The 19,790-nt window shown below is 35.0% G+C and overlaps 1 protein-coding gene across 1 annotated transcript; it reads left to right on the top strand.

Moving 5' to 3' along the window:
- The first annotated feature begins 18,026 nt into the window (after positions 1-18,026).
- On the top strand, positions 18,027-19,351 carry LOC105421641 (putative calcium-binding protein CML25). Its single transcript, XM_011629710.3, has one exon. The coding sequence runs from the start codon at positions 18,515-18,517 to the stop codon at positions 19,166-19,168; it is 654 nt and encodes a 217-aa protein (XP_011628012.2). The 5' UTR covers positions 18,027-18,514; the 3' UTR covers positions 19,169-19,351.
- The last annotated feature ends 439 nt before the right edge of the window (positions 19,352-19,790 follow it).

Below are 19,790 nucleotides of genomic sequence, written 5' to 3'. Positions count from 1 at the left end.
GAGACTTGACCTTTTTAGATATCTGTGCCAAATTTAATAGTGATCATTTGGTGTCCTATACATATAGGTGTGGGAAGGTCTCATAAGAATATTACTCTTATATATAAATAAAGATACTACAATACGTCAATAGAGAAAAATGAACTGTGATTTCGCCTACCCTAATCACCGTCTAAAGTTCATCACACGGCCATGATTGTCTGGTAGTGTTTCACTTTTTTTCTACAAATAAAAATTGCCTGAAATTTGGAGTGTGTGTTTATTAAAAATAGGCGAATCTACGAAAAATGTCAAAAAAATATTTTACATGAGAAAATTAACCAAAATATCCCCAAAACATTTCGAGGGTATTTTGATCAATGCTTTCACAAATTTGTTTTTTGTATTTTTATTGGGTGCGCCTCCCTAAGATGTATACACTCTCCAAATTTCAGGTTATTCCAATTTGTAGAAAAAAAATGAAAAATAAAACACTAATAAATAATCGTGATCGTGCGATGAACTTTAGACAATGATGAGGGTAGGCGAAATCACTGTTCATTTCACCTATAGGCGTTGGGAAGGCTTTTCCTATATATATATATATATATATATATATATATATATATATATATATATATATATATATGGAATATGCTAGGGTAAGCCCACTAGTTCACAGGAAAAAATGTGTCAAACGGCCCTTATTGAATTTGTACCGATCTGACGATCATGGATATCCGATAGCGTGTGAATTTTAATTTTTTTTCTAAAAATCCAAATCACTTGAAAATTGGAGTGTGTGTACATAAAAAATAGGTGAATCTTCAAAAAATATCAAAAAATGTTTTACATTAAATAAATTGACCAAAATACCCCCAAAAGTTTCGGGGTATTCTGGTCAATTTGTATTTCAAGGATTCTTTTATACATATATATTTTTATTAGGTACGGCGTGATGACAAGAACATACGCCTAAAATTTCAAGTGATTTGGATATGTAGAAAAAAAATTAAAATTCAAAGACTACTGGATATCCATGATTGTCAGATCGGTCCAAATTCAATCTAGGCCGTTGAGCTCATTTTTTTCTGTGTGCTAGTGAGCTCACACAAGCTTTTTCCTATATATATTTATACATAATACTATTAACATTAACTATTAATATATATCTATTTATATTCATCATTATCATCATGGCATTTTTCCAATTATATGGGGTTGGCTACATGAATCCTGGTCTGCCATTCAGTTCTACTTAATACCATATATTATATTATATTATATTATATTATATTATATTATAAGCATATTATTATGATGTGGTTAGTATAGAGTTGGGGCTCTAAACAATCAAATTAAATCGCACCTTCAAATAAAAATGTAGTTTCAGTAATGGAAATCTTTATGACAACCTTAAAATATATTTTCATCTTTAATTATAAAATTTAATGCTTTAAAAATAGTGTACATAGAGCAGATTTGTGAAAACTTGAAAATCTTGAAAATTGACAGCCCAAAAATGTGTTACAAGGTACACTATTTCCAAAACTAGAAATCTTTTTTTTATATATATATTTATGCATCGTGATGTCGAGATGATCAATTTGAGAATATTTCAGCATCAAAACCACCTCTTCTAGAGAAATTTTTTAGATGAGCTCTATATAAACTTTTTCCTTATATTATATTATAATATTATATCTGATGTTATATAATATAGTATAATATAAAATAATATAATATTCATATAAAATATTATTTATACATTATATATTAATTATTATTAAAATATAATTTATATATTAAATATATAATTTATATATAAATAAATATTATAATAATATATTAAATTATAAATAGTGAATAGTGGGTCCATGTGTGTGAAAACAAGTGCACAGGAAATGTTTCCCCACCTCATTAGGTATGGTTTTATCCTACCATTGATTAACCATTTCATAGTAAAAGCTTTTACCATGATATTTTATTTAAATATGCATTTGCATGAAGCAAATCGTATGAAATGAAAAAGAGGTTTTGAAGGAGCTCTGATAGGGTCTTGAGGGGATGAGGAAGCTTGTTCGTTGCAGCCATGGCTTTGAGATCTAGAGATCTCCGTATGGCTTCTATGGAGAGCCCTGGTTTTGAGGAAGCACTTCCCATGGATGGAAAGCCTCCAGATCCGAAGAACAATGTAGGTGCATATTCTTTTCTTGGATATGGAGGCATGAACTTTGTTGTTGGTTTTGGTGGTGTTAACAAAGAGGAGAGGTCTGCTAAAGGACCTGGCTTTCATGTCATTTACTGACTATGGCAGAAAGGGCGGTCCTAGGCCCTATGATGGTGATTGACAACTGGCTGCTGTGGCTGATGGTTTTCGCATAGTTACTGATCTTCGACCTAGATTTGATGGTCTTCTCGATTATAGTAGTTTAGGTGCTTTCAAGCCTATGGATGCTGCCTCTTTGGGTGCTTCCAAGCCTTTGGACGCCACCTCCTCTAAGCCTTTGAACGTTGACTATTCCGAGCCTTTGGGTGATTTGAAGCCTTCCAAGCCTTTGGATGCTTTTAAGCCTTTAGGTAATTCCAAGCCTTTGGAGGTTGCTTCTTTTATAGGTGCTTCCAAGCCCATGGACACTGATGTTGGACCTTTTGCAGCTTCAAACTTAATGTCGTCCGTGATAGAGGACTCTATTGCATCTTCTCCGTGATAGAGGACTCTATTGCATCTTCTAAGTTGCTGGATGGCCTCGTTAACAGAACTACTTATGATCGTGAGGCAATTATGGGCCGTGTGATAGATGGCCATGATGAAAGCGTCTCCCCTCATTGTGATCTTTCGTTGGGTGCTGATGAATCTCATCAGCTTTTTATAGATTTTGGTGTGAACGTGTTTTTGCGTGATAGTTAAAGTAACTTGATTCATGATGGTGGTGGTAGTCGGAGTATTGCGGCCAATGAAGAATCTCATGTTAGAGAGGCTCTACAAATTGATGGATCTAGTGTGGGCTCGCCAATGGCTGCTGATGTAGCATGAAATCATAACATCGACCGAATGGTGGCTGAGAATGTTACGTCTTCGGGTATTCTTGCTGATGAGGGAGTTTCTATGGGTTCTCATGGCCTCTTACATGAGCTTTCTAGTGGTATTGTGGCTGGGCCACTGGGCATTCTTGCTGATAACTCTGGTGGGGGCGCTATGATGGATGATGTTCTTCATAACATCAGCAAAGTGGTGGTTGATCTGGGTATTCTCACTGATAAGGATGTATCTATGGGTGCTCATGGTCATATGCCTGGGCATTCTGGAGGTATTACTTTGAATAAGGACTCACTTCATGGTGGTGATGTGGGAGTACGCAGGTTCATGCGTGAATCATCTACATCTACTGTTGGCAAAGATGTGAGGGGAGGTCATATTCTTTACCTTCCATTAACCTCTAATGCCTATTCGAAAGATAAATGTAAGGGCACTATCAACTCCTAATCTTTGAATGATCAGAGCATTATCAATGAATTGGATGAATTTCCTCCGTTGCGATTTGAATCTAAGAACAATAAGGGGTCACTTGTAAGCCTTAATTGTTGGGACTCCGGAAAGCCCATGGATCTTATTTTTGGAGCAAACGGGATCAATAATGTTGTTTGTTATTTTGACATTTGGACATTACACCAACTAAAACAATCAATGGCAGATGTTATGTGCAAATTGAATAGGAGCTCGTTAAGTTGTGCTTTGAGAAGTGGGAAAATTGCCTCCTGGGACGTAGATCGGAATGGACGTATATGAAAGGGATGTTATAGAAGATGTGGATGCTCAAGAATGAGCTTGAAATATTTTCTATTGGTGATAGGTTTTTGATAATTAGATTTAAATCAAAGGAGGATATGGAAATAGCACGCACTGGTGGCCTTTGGTTTGTAAACAAAAAGTGCTTGGTTTTTCAAGAATGGGACCCCTCAATCCAACATACTAGACGCACACAACTGCTTGTCCCAGTGTGGATCAAATTGTCAAACCTTCCACTCATTTTCTGGGAGCCGAGGATTCTATTTCGTATTTCATCAAGTGCAGGAAAGCCCATTTTTATGAACAAACCTACAAAATTGTGAGCGCGGGAAGATTCAAGGATCAGTGTTACGATGGATGTGAGTAGATCATGTTTAATGGATGTGTGTAGATCATGTTTGATGGATGTGTGGTTTGATATCCTAGGCAAGGAGTACTGTAAAAAGATTGTATACGAGTTTATACCAACCACTTGTTCAAGATGTAATAGAATTGGCCATATGAAGGATTTATCCTGAACATCTCTTATTTTGAAAGACACATCAAAGGTTAAAGCAGCCGAAAGAAAGGCAAGAAATGATAATGGAGCAGTTATTGTGTTACCATTGGGAGAGGAAGGATGGAAAGTCGTTAATGATAGAACACAAATGATTTAAAAAAAGAAGTAGTGAATGTTCCCAATACCTTTCAGGCCCTAGCCGAGGAAAAAGACCTGATGGATCAGGCTGCAGGACCACTCGAGCATGTTGCATGGTGATGGAGTTTTGAATTGTGTGCCATTGGATACGTCTTGTGTTAGCGAGGATATTAAAAATGCTAATGATTTGCTCAAAGAGTAAGTAGAGAGAGTGGCAGGTCTTGTTGTCCATAATCTGAGATATTCACAGATTGAGGTTTTGGAAGTTGCTGAATCGGGTGGGAATGTTGTGAAGGAGATGCCAGCGTCTAGTAATGGTGAGGGTGAACTTGCATCTACGGTTGCCCTACCCTCTGATGAGCGCATTTGTGTGTAGGAAGAGATATATGGGGATTCCCATCAGATTGAGATCTCAGATGATGTTGCTTCTTTGAAGGACAAATGTAGCATGGACTCAGTTAGTGCAATCATATCAGATGTAGGTGCCAATCAGGAGAATGATGAGTCATAGCCTCAGCCGAATTGAAGCTTAAAATGCCTATGACAGATGGAGCTAATAAGGTGAAAGGTCCTAGTAAACATGTGCAAGATCATATTCCTGGGGATGAGGTAAATAAACCTCTGACGCAGTCTCAAATGATGGTATCTACATCAATTATTAGTGGTAAGAAGGGGGGTTCTCTTAAGGCATATTGTTTCCCAATTTCCACAAAAGGTAAGGTTTTCCTTACTAAGCACTCAAAATCTTAAAAGTTTTCTATGTCTGTTGTTGCTTGGAATGTAAGGCCCAAGCAGATTTTCTAATATTGTTACTCTTAGAAACCAGCAAAATATTGGTATTTTATTTATTTTAGAGACCAAATTTCCTACAGACTTGAATCATGTGTGGTAAAAAAAACTAAGCTTTTACAATAATTTCATTACAAATGAGATTAATGAAAGATGCAAGATTATGATGTTATGGAATCCATTGATATATTCAGTCAATGTGTTGGATGTTAATGATCAAATGATAATAGTGGAAACTATTAGAATTTACAATGGTCGTGTATCTGTAAATTCGGGGGTATATGCCTTTAATTTAGTATCTCAAAGAGCCTTGTTATGGAATCATATGAGAACTATGGGGACAACTATTTCAGAGCATTGGTTAGTGATGGGGGATTTCAATACATTATTACACATCTCCAAAAAAGTGAGAGGGGGCAGCTGTAACAATCCTAAACTTTTGAAAAAAAAAAAAAAAAAAAAAAAAAGAAGAAGAAAATAAACTTTTAATACATGATGATTCGTTTGAACATGATGGTCCTTAGGGACCATCTCTACTTTTCAAAGCTTTTCGTTTAAAAGCTTCTTTGCTTCTTTGCGCTTGCCACGTCCACTAAAGGACGTGGGCTTTAGTCGTTTAAAGCGTAACCTAACGCTCACACCTGTAACGTAATAAAAGAATAAAATAATATATTAGTAGAATTTAAATTCAGAGAGATGAGGACTTCTACCTTAGAAAACTTATGAGATTTTCTCTCTGGTCGAAACACAGTGAACTCCTCTCTCTAGCCAAATTTTTATCGGAAGCTCCTTCTCAAGTATTTGTGGGTAAGTGACATTGTCTTCCTGAAAAATAGTTTGTTTTTAATAAATAGTGATATTTCCGTCCAGGATCTTTATTTTATAAGTTTTGTGCATAAGTGACATTGTCTTCCTGAAAAATAGTTCGTTTTTAATAAATAGTGATATTTCCGTCTAGGATCTTTATTTTATAAGTTTTGTGCGTAAGTGACATTGTCTTCCTGAAAAATAGTCCGTTTTTAATAAATAGTGATATTTCCGTCCAGGATCTTTATTTTATAAGTTTTGTGCGTAAGTGACATTGTCTTTCTGAAAAATAGTATGTTTTTAATAAATAGTGATATTTCCGTCCAGGATCTTTATTTTATAAGTTTTGTGCGTAATTGACATAGTCTTCCTGAAAAATAGTCTGTTTTTAATAAATAGTGATATTTCCGTCTAGGATCTTTATTTTATAAGTTTTGTGTGTAAGTGATATCGTCTTCCTGAAAAATAGTATATTTTTAATAAATAGTGATATTTCCGTCTAGGATCTTTATGTTATAAGTTTTGTGTGTAAGTGATATCGTCTTCCTGAAAAATAGTATATTTTTAATAAATAGTGATATTTCCGTCTAGGATCTTTATGTTATAAGTTTTGTGTGTAAGTGACATCGTCTTTCTGAAAAATAGTCTATTTTTAATAAATAGTGATATTTCCGTCTAGGATCTTTATTTTATCAATTTTGTGTGTAAGTGACCTCATTGTCTCGAAAAATAATCCATTCTTTTTAAAAACTCTGCTTATTATCATGAATTTTAGGCGCGATAAATTTTATGCGCACGTGACCTCATTATCTTGAAAAATAATCTTTTTAATAAAAATTGTGATATTTTATCTATGTTAGAAATTTTGAATGCTGTAAATTAGAAAAATAAATTTATTTATTTTTCTTGTCTATTGTTAGAAATAAATGTGATATTTCTGCTTTTAGTAAAATTGTGATATTTCTTTCTACTGTTTTGAATATTTAGACATTGTAAAATTCATGTGCAAATGACTGCCGTATTATTTAAAAATTGACATTTTTGCAATTGATTATAGTATTGTTATAAAATGTTTATTTGTGAATTGATATTCCATAAATTGTGATAATTCCGTATTCTTGAATTTTTATAAGAGTTTTTCTATACATATTAAATTGGCAATTATGCTAGAATGCCTTTACAAACTGCTACCTTTCTAAATTTGAGCCCAAAATATTTGATTGGTTATTTTTGAAATGTTATAGAGAGTGATTGTTATTAATGGTTTAAGTGAAATTCATATTAATGGTTTCAGTGATATGTTGAGTACATGATATTGCTGCTTTCGAATGTTTAAAGAGATTTAGAAATAATTTAAGTATGCAAGTGGACTCATCCGGTTCGCCGGTGAGGTATAAGTGGACCTATCTGGGACGCCGGTAGGGTTTAAGTGGACTCATCCGGTACGCCGGTGAGGTATAAGTGGACCTGCAGGGATTAAGTGGACCTATCTGGGACGCCGATAGGGATTAAGTGGACCCATCAGGACGCTGATGGGGTATATAGGTGACCTACTTGGGACGCCAGTAGGGTATTTGTGAAATCCTTTGAATTATGTACTGCCGTTAAAAGTGTTATAAGCATTTCAATTACTCGGATTATACTTAATTATGCATTTATTGAAAGTAAAACTGTTGATGCATTTCTGTTAATAGAGCTCATTTTGGAAAATATTGATATCTTTCAATCATGATTATTTTTAAGATTATGATGATCACTTACTGAGTAGCCAAACTCCTCAAACTATGGTAAACATTTTTTTCAGGATAACTGCGGATTCATTTTGAGTGAAAGTCAAGATCAACCTTGGAAGATACTGTTGTTGTACTAGCTTTCTTTATTTACTTTGTAAGACCTCGCCACTGTAAATTTGTCCTATCAAGAGATGTATATATGTTTTGTCTGTCACATCTCAGGAATAACGGTACTGTAAATTCTTGGGGTGTGACAGCAGCTCTTTACCATTAAACTTGGGTGACTTTGCCCAAGTCATGACGAAATGTGCTCTATCTGACATGGGAGTTATAAGGGGATGATTTTCTTAGTCTAATAGTTTGATCAACATGCGATGCATAAGAAGTAGATTAGATCGCGCATTGGCAACCATTGATTGGGTTTTAGCTTTTTTAGAATCCAAGATGGAGCTTTTTCCCAAAGCCAATTCTGATGATTGTCCGATAATGGTAACAGTTTCTGATGAGGGATCGGTTGGTCCAAAACCATTAATATTTCTTGATGTGGGAAAAGCCTCCTGGTTTTATCGATATGGTCTCTACATCTTGGCACGTTAGAGTTGGGGGTACAGTCATGTGTTACTAAACTAAAAAGATTAAGGGCTGATTTGCGTACATGGAATAAGGAGGTCTTTGGTCATGTTAGTGAATCCATTATGGCGGTCAGACTCCAATTATCTTCTTTACATGATAGCTTAACCTCAGATCCCTTGAATGAGGCATTGATGTTAGAAGAGCAGGAGAGTACCCAGAGGCTTCAAATGCGTTTGGGACATGAGGAGAGACTATAGAGACATAAATATAGATAGAATTGACTTAAGGACAGTGATACTAATACCAAGTTCTTTCATCTTTCCACTGTGATTCGAAGAATAAATGACAAGATTATATCGTTGAAAGATCAGAATCGGAATTTGCTAGATTCTGAAGATGATATTGATAAACATATGATTAGTTTTATCGAGGACTTGCTTGCTCCAGATAATGATATTGACACCATTCAGGCGGATATGTTTCTACCTCCATGTTCATTATGTTTGGATCAGATGGAAAAATTGGTTGAAGCAGTCACTATGGAAGAAATTGAAGCCACTATCTGGGACATGAAAAGTGAGAGTGCTATAGGACAGGACGGCTTCTCAGCGCAATTTTATAAATTTGCCTGGGAGATCATTAATAAAGACTTGTACATAGCCCTCAAGGACTTCTTTGGTAAAGGTAAGTTTCCAAAGAAGATTAATTCTACTTTCATATGTTTGATTTCTAAGGTGAATGCCTCCTTTGTTATGAAGGATTTTATACCTATTGGTTTGTCCTTTATAATATTGTTAGTAAAATAATCTCAAACTGTCTTAGAGTTGTCCTTGAGGACATTATTTACCCTAGGCAGCTGCTTTTCTGAAGGATAGGCTCATTTCAGATAATATTCTAATAGCAAATGAGATTATGTCTCTTTGCTATAAGAATTCAGCTCGTCCTAAAATGCGTATGCAGATTAATTTGAGTAGGCCTCATGATAGAGTTACATGGGAATTTATTGTGAGGAGGTTACATGCTTTGGGTTTCCTAGATCTATTTATTTCATAGATTCATCTATGTATTTCGACTACCTCTTTTATGTTTTGAGAAATGGTTTCCCTAAAGATTTTTTCAAGGGAAAAAAGGTCTAAGACAAGGAGATCCTTTATACCCGTACTTATTTATACTAGACATGGATTACTTTAGTAGGCAACTAGACCAGGCTATGTTGCAGGGATTGATACCTAGAGCCTTCTCCTCTGGGTGAGACTATGAGATTTCTCACTTATTTTATGCTTACGATGTTGTAATTTTTTTTGTGGCATCTTATGCATCTGCCTCTTCAATAAAGACAATTACCATTAATTTTGATAATAGCACTGGCCAAATTCTAAACTCTACAAAGAGCAAGGTTTTTTCTTTGGGGTGCCACAGGGCAATCGAGCACGGATCTTGATAAAGCTGGGGTTCAGTGAGGGTTCCTTGCTGGTGCGTTATTTGGGCTACCTTTGTTTCATGGACATCTTCAGAATAGTTATTGTCAAAGGCTGGTTGGAAAGGTGATCAATAGGATAGGAACATAGCAAGCCATATGTTTATCTTATGCAGGACGTCTTCAACTTCTTAAATCAATCCTCAGTGCTTCTTATATTTTCTGGATACTATAATTTATACTGTCAAAGAAAACTTGTAACATGATAGAGAAGATTCATAAGAACTTTCTATGAGCAGGATTTACATAATTTTAAGGGGTTCATCTTGTTAAGTGGATGACAGTTTGCCTCCCTCAGGAGGAGGGAGGCCTGGGGGTGAGGGAAATGATATACTTCAATATTGCAGGTATGATGAAGCCTAGCATGGAGGATTTTATCAAATCCATCTTCTTTAGTTGCTCAGTTCTTCAAATACAAGTAATTTAAATTGTGTTCCATTTGGGATTCTGTGACTAAGAATGGTTGTTTTCATGGTTCAAAGGGCATTCATATCGGTTTATCACAAATAAAGGATAATGTCCAATGGTGTATTGGGAATGGGTAGACGGTGGATTTCTTGATAGATCCTTGGCTATCAGTGTAGTCAATCTGGGACTCTTTAGATGCAAATGGACAGACGGATTTGAGGGAACTTGAAAAACAGAAGGTTTCAGAGTTTATTGATGGTAATCCACAATCATGGATATTGTATTCACATCCTTCAACTTTGTTGAATACTATATGGGGTGATATGGAGCAATATACTCTTTCCTTACAGTCTAAGGATGATTCATTGGTATGGACTCATTATGCCAATGGAACTTTCTCAATCAAATCAGCTTGGAACTTCATTCAATATAAAACGTCACCTTAGCCCTTATTTCGTGCTCTTTGGTCTTCAAAATGTCACCATTGGGCAAAGTGGTTTTCATGGTTAGCTATGCATAATCGGTTACCAAATTCATCTATATTTCAGCAGCGAGGTATATACATGGCTACTATTTTCCCTTTTTGTAGAAACAACGAGGACAATCTATGTCACCTCTTGTTTCATCGTCTTTTTTCGCTGGCTGCTTAGCGATGTTTAGCTTGGAAGTGTGGCAAGAGATTTGTGCATGATACTACGATCCTGGGTATTCTTCGCCGGTGGTTAGCCTTCAAATTCAAATCACAGGGGTTACTTGATATCTAGACGGCTATTTTGTTCACAACAATTTGGTATCTGTGGGAGGAGCAGAACATACGACTCTTTAGATCTAACTCTCTAAGGAGGGAGCAGGTTGTAATTCACATTATTATCCATGTCAAGGCTCTAGCAGAAGTTAAAAATTGGGCTTTCCAGTTGTCAGAAAATGCGATTATTAAAAACTTACAAATCAATTGGCACTAGCAGAGGCCAAAATCCTTTGTCCCAGTTGCATGGTCATTTCTTGAGGTTCAGTATTATAAATTGAATATTTCTGGTACGTCCTTGCACAATCCTATTTTTGCAGTAAGGTGTGGGCTTATAAGAGATAACAATGGTGGATTTGTGGCAGCGTTCGCTAAACACTAGAGTTGCGTCTAATAATTATGCATAATTTTAGGATCTTGAGGAAGGTATTCTCTTAATTATCAAGATGGGCCGCTTCCCAATACAGATAGAAAGTGATTCATCTTTGTTAGTAGATGCTATTCAGGATAGTTGCAGTGCCCCATGGAAATTACGACCTATAGTTGACAAGTGTCGTTCAAGGCTCTCGACTCATACATAGAATATTGCTTATGTTTTTCGCAAGACGAATATGGTAGTTGATGCTCTAGCTAAGAAAGCATCGGCTTATGTAGGTGCAACAATCCCAAACTTTCTGTCTCTTCTATTATTACATGATTTGGCGCAATTACCCTATTATAGGGTTGTAAAATAATATGTTTTTCTTTTTCCTATTAATGAAAAATTAGGGTAGGGGCCATCTCCCCTACTTACTTACCCAAAAAAAAATCGTATGAAACACAATTTACATATGTAAATATTACCTAGGAATATTTACGCATGAACCAAACATACCCTTAGAGAATCATGGCCATTTGATCGACTTTGAAAAAAAAATTGTGATATCTAAAAAAAGTAAAAACGAGTTATGACAAAATTCTACATAAATTCATGAAAAAAGTTTATATAAAGATGCAACCTTAAAATGTTGAATTACAGATGCAACTCAAAAATCCATCGAAAATGGTTCTTTTAATGTTGAAAAACCCTCTATTTGATAATCTCGACATCGAGATGTATGAATATATATAAAGAAAAGGATCTTGAGTCCCAAAAATAGTGCATCTTGCAAGACCGTCCATTTTCAAGATTTTCATATATTTATAGATCTATTTGATTTAGATTTTTAGATAATCCTAGGAACTTTTAACACCGAAATTACATGTTATTATAAAATTTGGAGATACACCTTAATTCGATTGTTTAAAGTTGTAACTGTATACAAACCAGGCAAGATTTCTATGCTTCCCCTACAACATAAAACTTATATACTTCCCCTTTATCCAACCATCCATTCTGAATGAAGGGCTAAGATTGCCCCAATCATAATGTCACGTCTCTACACTATTTTATTTTTAATTTTTTCTATAAACTATTTTGACACCAAATTTTGGACGTCCATTCTTTTGTTAAACTCGCACTAGCGAAAGCTATATATCCAAAAATGTTCAATAGAATAAAATGACCAAAATACCCCAGAAAGATTCAAGGGGTATTTTGGTCATTATATTTCATCGAAAAATTATTGTTAATATTTTTTTATAGGTACGCTCCAATGAAAAGATGACACGTACCAAATTTCATATTCATACAATTTGTATAAAAAAAACTAAAAATAAAATACTTTGATATGTCAGATCTAAGATCAAACAGTGAGTGGCTCTCTTGATCAAAATTGAAAATATATGTCGCCCAAATGGAAAATAACGAAAATATACATTGCCCAAATAAATATGGGAAAACTTTCTATGTTCCCCTACAACATAGAAGTTCTTATCCAATTGTCCAATTTTTAATGGAGGGCTAAGATTGCCCCAATCACAATGTAACGTCTCTACACTACTTTATTATTATTATTTTTTTCTATAAACTATTTTGATACCAAAATTTGGACGTCCATTCCTCCAATAAACTCGCACTAATGAAAAATATAAAAGAAATACTTTCAACAACATAAAATGACCAAAATACACCTGAAAGTTTCAAAAGCTATTTTGGTCATTATTTTTTATCGAAAAATTATTGTTAATATTTTTTATAGGTACGTCCCAATGAGAAGATGACACGTGCCAAATTTCAAATTAAAAAAATTTGTATTAAAAAAACTAAAAAAAATACTTTGAGATGTCGGATCTAAAAATCAAACGGTGAGTGACTCTCTCAGATAAAAAAAAATAGACGGCTGGATAGTAGGAGGATGGAACTTCCATGTAAAAAGAATATAAAAAGCTTTCCCAGCAAATATTAGTAACTTTTCATGAATTAGCACCACGCGGCATTCATGCAACAAAATTATTTTCCTTTTACTTACTTTTATGTCGTTTAAATCACGGCATCTATGAGTTGTTACGCTGCAAAAGTCTCACAAAAAGTTTAATAAAAAGGTCGCGTTCACAGCTAGCGCGTGACCGCAGCAGCGTCGGTCACGAGGCCCACCACCCTTAATTTTACCCTTTTTTCAATTAATATGTCATAAATCCTTTCTTAATATTTGAATAAACGCCTAAACGAAATTCATTGATTTTTTGCGAAATTTAAGTTGAGAATATCTTCTTTTTTCGCGAAATTAATGTTGTAAATATCCGCGCGAAATTTAAGCTGAAAATATCTTCCACTCTTCATGAAATTAATGCGGTAAATATCGGCGACCAAAAACTTGACCGAGATATCATTTATAAATAAATGGACGAGATTTTGGGCGCATTATTTTCCAATTGTAGAGGGAAATGTCCGCCAATTTTGGGATAATTTCTCTCGCCAGCTTGGCAACATCTGAAATTTCGGCCATTCAACTGATTCACACCACTTTGGCCAGGTTTCTCGGATGGGCTTGATGGAAATTATGTAGTAGTTTGACTAAATTTTACTAAATAGAAGTTAAAATAAAAATGCTTGGATAGGGCTACAGTCCTGTCAAACTAAGTAGTTCTAAAAAATTATAGTTTTGGTTGCCTTAGCTACGTGGTTGTGAAAAACATTAAGATCTCATACCCTAAATTACTGTATATTGTAACATATTATATAAATCATCTATTTTATTTTGAAATAAGTGTTTACGGATCCGCATGATCTGTATTATTTTTCTTTAAGTTCATAGTTAATGTTAAAAATTTTATTTTAAAGCTATCATGAATATATGTTTTTATGCTGAAAGGACTTTCTGGACGAGGATTTAAGTGAGGTGTTACTTTGTTTTTATAAAGCCTAGGCCTATAGAAACGGCATACTATGTTTAGAGGAAAAAAACAAGAAGGAAAACTATAAAGGAAAGAGACTTTTTAAAGAAAATATCGAGCTCACATTCACATTCTCTTTTCAGTATTCTTTTTCGAGAGAGAGAGAGAGGGGGGAATATGGAAGTGAAGTGCATGGTGTGGAGAGAGAATATTACTTGAAGCACACCACTGAGTAGGAGAGCACGCGTAGCCCGCACATGTAAAAAGACATTGAATTTGAAACACCTATTCTTTTTCCTTCAAATAATGCTTAAAAACAGAACCATGCCTCTTTCTCTCTCTAAAAAGCAAGCATGCACGCCTCTCTGACCTCGCTCTTTCTCTCTCTAAAAAACTGGCATGCACGCCTCTCTCTGACCTCGCCTCTTTTCCAACAAACAATGCTCAAAATACAAGCATGCACGATTTCTTTTCTCTTAAATGTGATCTCTCTTTCTCTCTCTAAAACAATGCTAAAAAATATAAAGCGATCCAAACAAATCCCCTCAGTGTATCATTATTAACCCAGCTTAAAATTCGCCGCATTTTAACATTTATACCTAATCCTATTTCAGAGGAAATTACAAAAAAAAACCCAAGAATAGACTTTCGGTGAAACTTAACCCAATCAAACTATTTTTCCCACTTTTTAGTTTTAAACCATTCACGTGGGCTTACCGACACTACCAAAAGCTAGATGGGCTGCCGGACCGTGGGCTTACGTACAGTACCAAATGATAGATGGGTTGCCGGACCACCAAGTATTAATTGCCTGACCACATTAAACTAAACTACAAAAAGTGCCAAATAGCCTTCATTATATATCGGACTAGCCTTCAGTATACGTCGGACCGCATATATAGATATATCGGACCACATATATAAGAGTGTCGGACTGTCACATATATTTGTCGAGGAGTTCCTAGACCACAATATACATTTGTTAGACCAGATGTTTATCCAGGAAGAATAGTATTGGTATTTGTTAAGTATATTTTAACGTAAAAAGTGGAAAAATAATTAGAAAACTTGCATAAAACCCCTCAAAATGGACTAAAAACCATGTTTCTAAACAATGCCTAATAAAAAAAATTCATTTTTTTTTTGACGAAAATATCATTTCTTTGCTTAACAAATCATTTTGGTTAAATCCATTTTTTTTTTTACGAAAATATCATTCCATTGCTTAACAAATCATTTTCGTTGGAGAGAGCACTCAGGCATTTGGAAGAGGTAGTCCGAAGATCATTTTGATGGAATGGGCAGTGTCGCATTTCATTGTGGCAGTACGGGGATTGAAGAAATGGGCAGTCGGCATTTTGAAAAAGCAGTCGTGGTGTTTTGGAGTAGCGGTACGACATTTTGAAAGGGTAATCCCATGCTTTAAAGTGGCGATCTAGTATTTTGAAATAAGCAGGCGGTCGTTGTACAAGTACGGCATTTCCTTTTATTGGGATCTGAAATGATTTGTTATGTACGGGAAGCGTAAAAAAAAAAAACAAATATTAGGGATATTTGTTAGGAAACATGGTTTTTAGGGAAGTTAAAAAAAAAAAAAAAAGTAAAAAATAAATTAAGTGGGTAAATTGATTAGAAAGCCTGTTTTGGAGAAATTTATGCAATTTTTCCAAAATAATTGGGTTGGGTAAGTTACACAAGAAATCTATTTTGGGAGTCATTTATAATTTGCCCATTATTATTTTATCTTTGCTGTGCTCTCACGCTTGCTTCCAAACAGAATGAGACAACGGTCATCCGGTGTTTGACGGACCTCTTGAACCCCAATGCGGTTTGTTACATCCGTACCACTAAGTATCAAACAAATACGCCTCCTCATCTTCATTCAGTATGACACTAACACCCCCACAAAGTTTATGTACAGAAATAAAAAACATTTATATAAGTAGCAACCTTAAACTGTGTAACTAAGGTAGAAATAAAAAAAGTTTATATAAAGTGGCAACCTTATATAAAGTGTGGAATTAAAGTGCACATTAGAAATCTATAGGAAAATGCTATTTTAATGCAGAAGAATCCTCTATTTGATCATCTCAACATTTTAAAAAATAGTGTAACTTGCAACGTATTATCTGTACCGTCTATTTTTATGTGTTTATAGATCTATTTGATTTAAATTACTTTTGGAGTTTAAAATTTTATAACTAAAAATAAAAATAGATTCTATGGATCAGGATTCGTGTAACCAACTCCAAATAATTGAACAAACTCTTATTTGGTGGAAAAAAACTTCAATGATGGTGATAGACAAAAATATATTCTTAGGCCATTCTAAGAATTATAAAATTTAAAAGTATGCCTTACTTTGTTTAAGGTTGCAACCTTGTACAAACTATACCCAAAATGAATAGTATATGTAAATTTGTCTTCAATATTTAATCCTGAAAAAAAAACGAACCATCAAATTGCATGAATACCATCATTCCATTTCCATGATAAAGCAAAACTAATCTACTCTCTAATCTCTCTCCGTAGTTTTGTTTCTTTATTCTTGCCAAAAACCAGGAAATAAAACAGTTTGACAAGATAAATTTGCAAAGTTTGGTCTTGATTCATAGCTTCTCAGTGCTTTCTCAACGCAACCAAAGAGAGAAATTTTCCATATCAGCAAAACTTTTTATTTTATCTCATTGAAATATTTTGTTGCCATATTAGCAAAAAATTCCATTTTATCTCATTGGAAAAATTTTAAACCAAATAGAAAAAATTGATATGAGAAAAGCTATTTCTCATTCCAACCAAATTTATCTAATTTATTAAATGACAAAACTCGAATTAGTATATTTTCAGACATGCAAAAAAATATTGTTACATAAAATTGAGATTTGCTTTTGTCCAAATTATAGATTTTCGGATAATTAGCCCTCCTTGAAAATGCGCATATGATCTTACCTAAATATCAAATACTCGCCCGTCATTCCCTGTTTCAGATTTTTGGGGTACGTTTTTTTCCGTTTCCTTTCATCACATTTTGGTAAACGTTTATATGGAGCCGAGGCTCTAAACAATCAAATTACAGCCTACCTCAAAGGTTTCATTAGAAGAGATTATTTTGATGCTCAAATTGATCATCTTGACATCAAGATGTATAGACATGAGAAAAAAATGGATTTCAATTTTTTGAAATACTGTATTTTGTAATGCATTGTTTGGACCGTCAATTTTCGAATATTTTCAAGTTTTTATAAATCAATCCATCTACACTATTTTTAAAGCTTTAAACTTTATAAATAAAAATAAAAATATATTTTAAGGCAATTACAAATATTTCAAGTGTTAAACCACATTTCTCAATACTATTTGAAGGTAGGCTCTAATTTGATTGTTTAGACCCTAAGCTCTATACAAACAGCATATATATTATATGAGTAATAATTATATGAGACCCTTCCATATCCATGTGTGCAGGATCTCAAAGGATTGCCATTAAATTTGGTATAGATTTAGATCTGTGTTAAGTTTAATGGTGATCTTTAAAAGTCTTATACACATATAGATGATCTTCCGCACATGGGTGAAGGAGGGTTTGGTAGGATCATTACTCATATTATATATAACCGTTAAAGACCTTGTAAACTATTCAAAAGCATAGAGGGTATTTATGAAATTTATCAAGGCTAAGTGTATAACGGTTAGTACTTTAGCCGAGCCTGTCTTTATTTATGGGAAGATCATGGCCGTTGATACTTGTTCTGATCTGGATTTAATTTAGATTTAATTTTTCATAGTTTTATTATATTATCTAATCCCGTAGAACTAAGCCGGCAATAGGTACCCTTTTCTATATTTTTAAAAGCATTCGATAACAGGAGTCTTTAGAACGGTTTCTCCCGAGGAATGAGACGGATTCCAGGGATTCTCTCTCATTTTCAACTCAAATCCTCTATAAATTTGCTTCTCTGACTCAGATTTTCTCTCTCTTCATTTTCTGTCTCTACAAACCTCTTCTTAAACGCGTCTCTGTTTCTGTTTCTCTTTCTTATCTTTCTCTTTCATTCATCACAATGTTATTTCTGTTTCCTGGTTTCTCTCCTATTTCATTGAAAGATTGTTATTCTGTTTGCTTTCTTTGATTCCAATTATGGTTTTTTCCTCTTCTTTGTTGCTTCGTTTGGTTAATTGATTCTCTCTCTATATTCCCCTGCTCCTTCTATCCTCTTTCCTCTGCCCTTATTTGTTGGCTTCTCTCAAGAAAAAAACACATTGGTTTTTTTCTCTCTTCCCTCTTCATCAACCCATCTCTCTTCTCTTCTTCCCCCTGGACATGGGTCTCCAGTCCTTCCTTAAACGCAGCAAGAAGCCCCAATCTGAGCCAAACTCGCCGCCGTCTCAGAAACCCACCACCCCAATCAAGCGCCTTCTCCGCCTCTACTCAGACCGAGCCACCCGCTCCTCAGCGAGTCCACCTGCGCCCATGCCATCGAACCCACTCTCGCACCACCTTGCCCTTGAACTCGGGCATGTCTTTAACCGCTTTGACGCCAATGGAGATGGCAAGATCTCGTGGTCGGAACTCGGCTCAATCCTAGCGAGTCTTGGTGAAACCGCCTCCGAAGCAGAGCTCCAGCGCATGATTCTCGAGGCGGACTCGGATGGTGATGGTTTCATTGATTTACAGGAGTTTATTGATTTGAACACCAAGGGGGTTGATCGTGCGGCTGAGATTGAGGACTTGAAGGGGGCCTTCATGATCTTTGATCTGGACCGTAACGGGTCGATATCGACGGACGAGCTTCACCGGGTGTTGAGGAGCTTAGGGGAGAGTAGCAGCATGGACGAGTGCCGGAGGATGATCGAGGGTGTGGATTGTGACGGTGATGGGATGATTAGTTTTGAGGAGTTCAAACTGATGATGATGAGGGGAAGGCATCAGAGAGAAAGTGGCATGGTTGCGATTGAGACTGCAATTGAGGTTTGATTTGTTTTCTTTCTTATTTTCTCTACTCTCTGTAAATATTTGAATGGATTAGAGTCCCAATGGCTTTAATTAGTGGGAAGTTGAAAGCATTTAGTTATTTTTATGAGGTTTTTTGAAGAGTTGTTTTATTTAGAGGTACGATGGGATGGTATGCAATGAGATCATTTATTTTTAGTACAAAAATATCACAATTATTTATGATGTGAAATTGAATAGCTTATAGCTTGGGTGTGTCGAGAAAAACTCCGTTGAATATTGAATTTTGTCAATGCAGCGACCCAATTTCATTCACATCTAACAGTCAAAATTACTTGTTACCACATTGTACAAAAAATAAATGGTCTTATTATATACTTTTCCTTGTATAATTCATAAAAATGTAAAACATTTAGGTGTTACTCTCTACACCTCGAAAATCTATGGATTAATGATAAAAAAAAATAAATTAGATCATAAATCGTTGATCCAGATCGGATATGATAAAAACCGTGTGCCAATTATTTTGAAGAATCAGCACCATATGAAAATGTTAATGCGGTGATGTTGGATGGTGCACATCATGTCACTTTACGTGGTGGAGGTTTCGAACCCCCACCAACTGACCTGGTGTACTGTATACCAC

The sequence above is a fragment of the Amborella trichopoda genome, chromosome 4 (genome assembly GCF_054954075.1).
Source record: "Amborella trichopoda isolate Santa Cruz 75 chromosome 4, AtrichopodaSantaCruz75HAP2 v2.0, whole genome shotgun sequence".
Classification (NCBI taxonomy): domain Eukaryota; kingdom Viridiplantae; phylum Streptophyta; class Magnoliopsida; order Amborellales; family Amborellaceae; genus Amborella; species Amborella trichopoda.
This window is presented reverse-complemented; position numbering and strand designations above follow the sequence as displayed.

Coding starts and splice junctions, on each gene's coding strand:
- LOC105421641 (XM_011629710.3), top strand. CDS start 18,515: ATGGGTCTCCAGTCCTTCCTTAAACGCAGCAAGAAGCCCCAATCTGAG.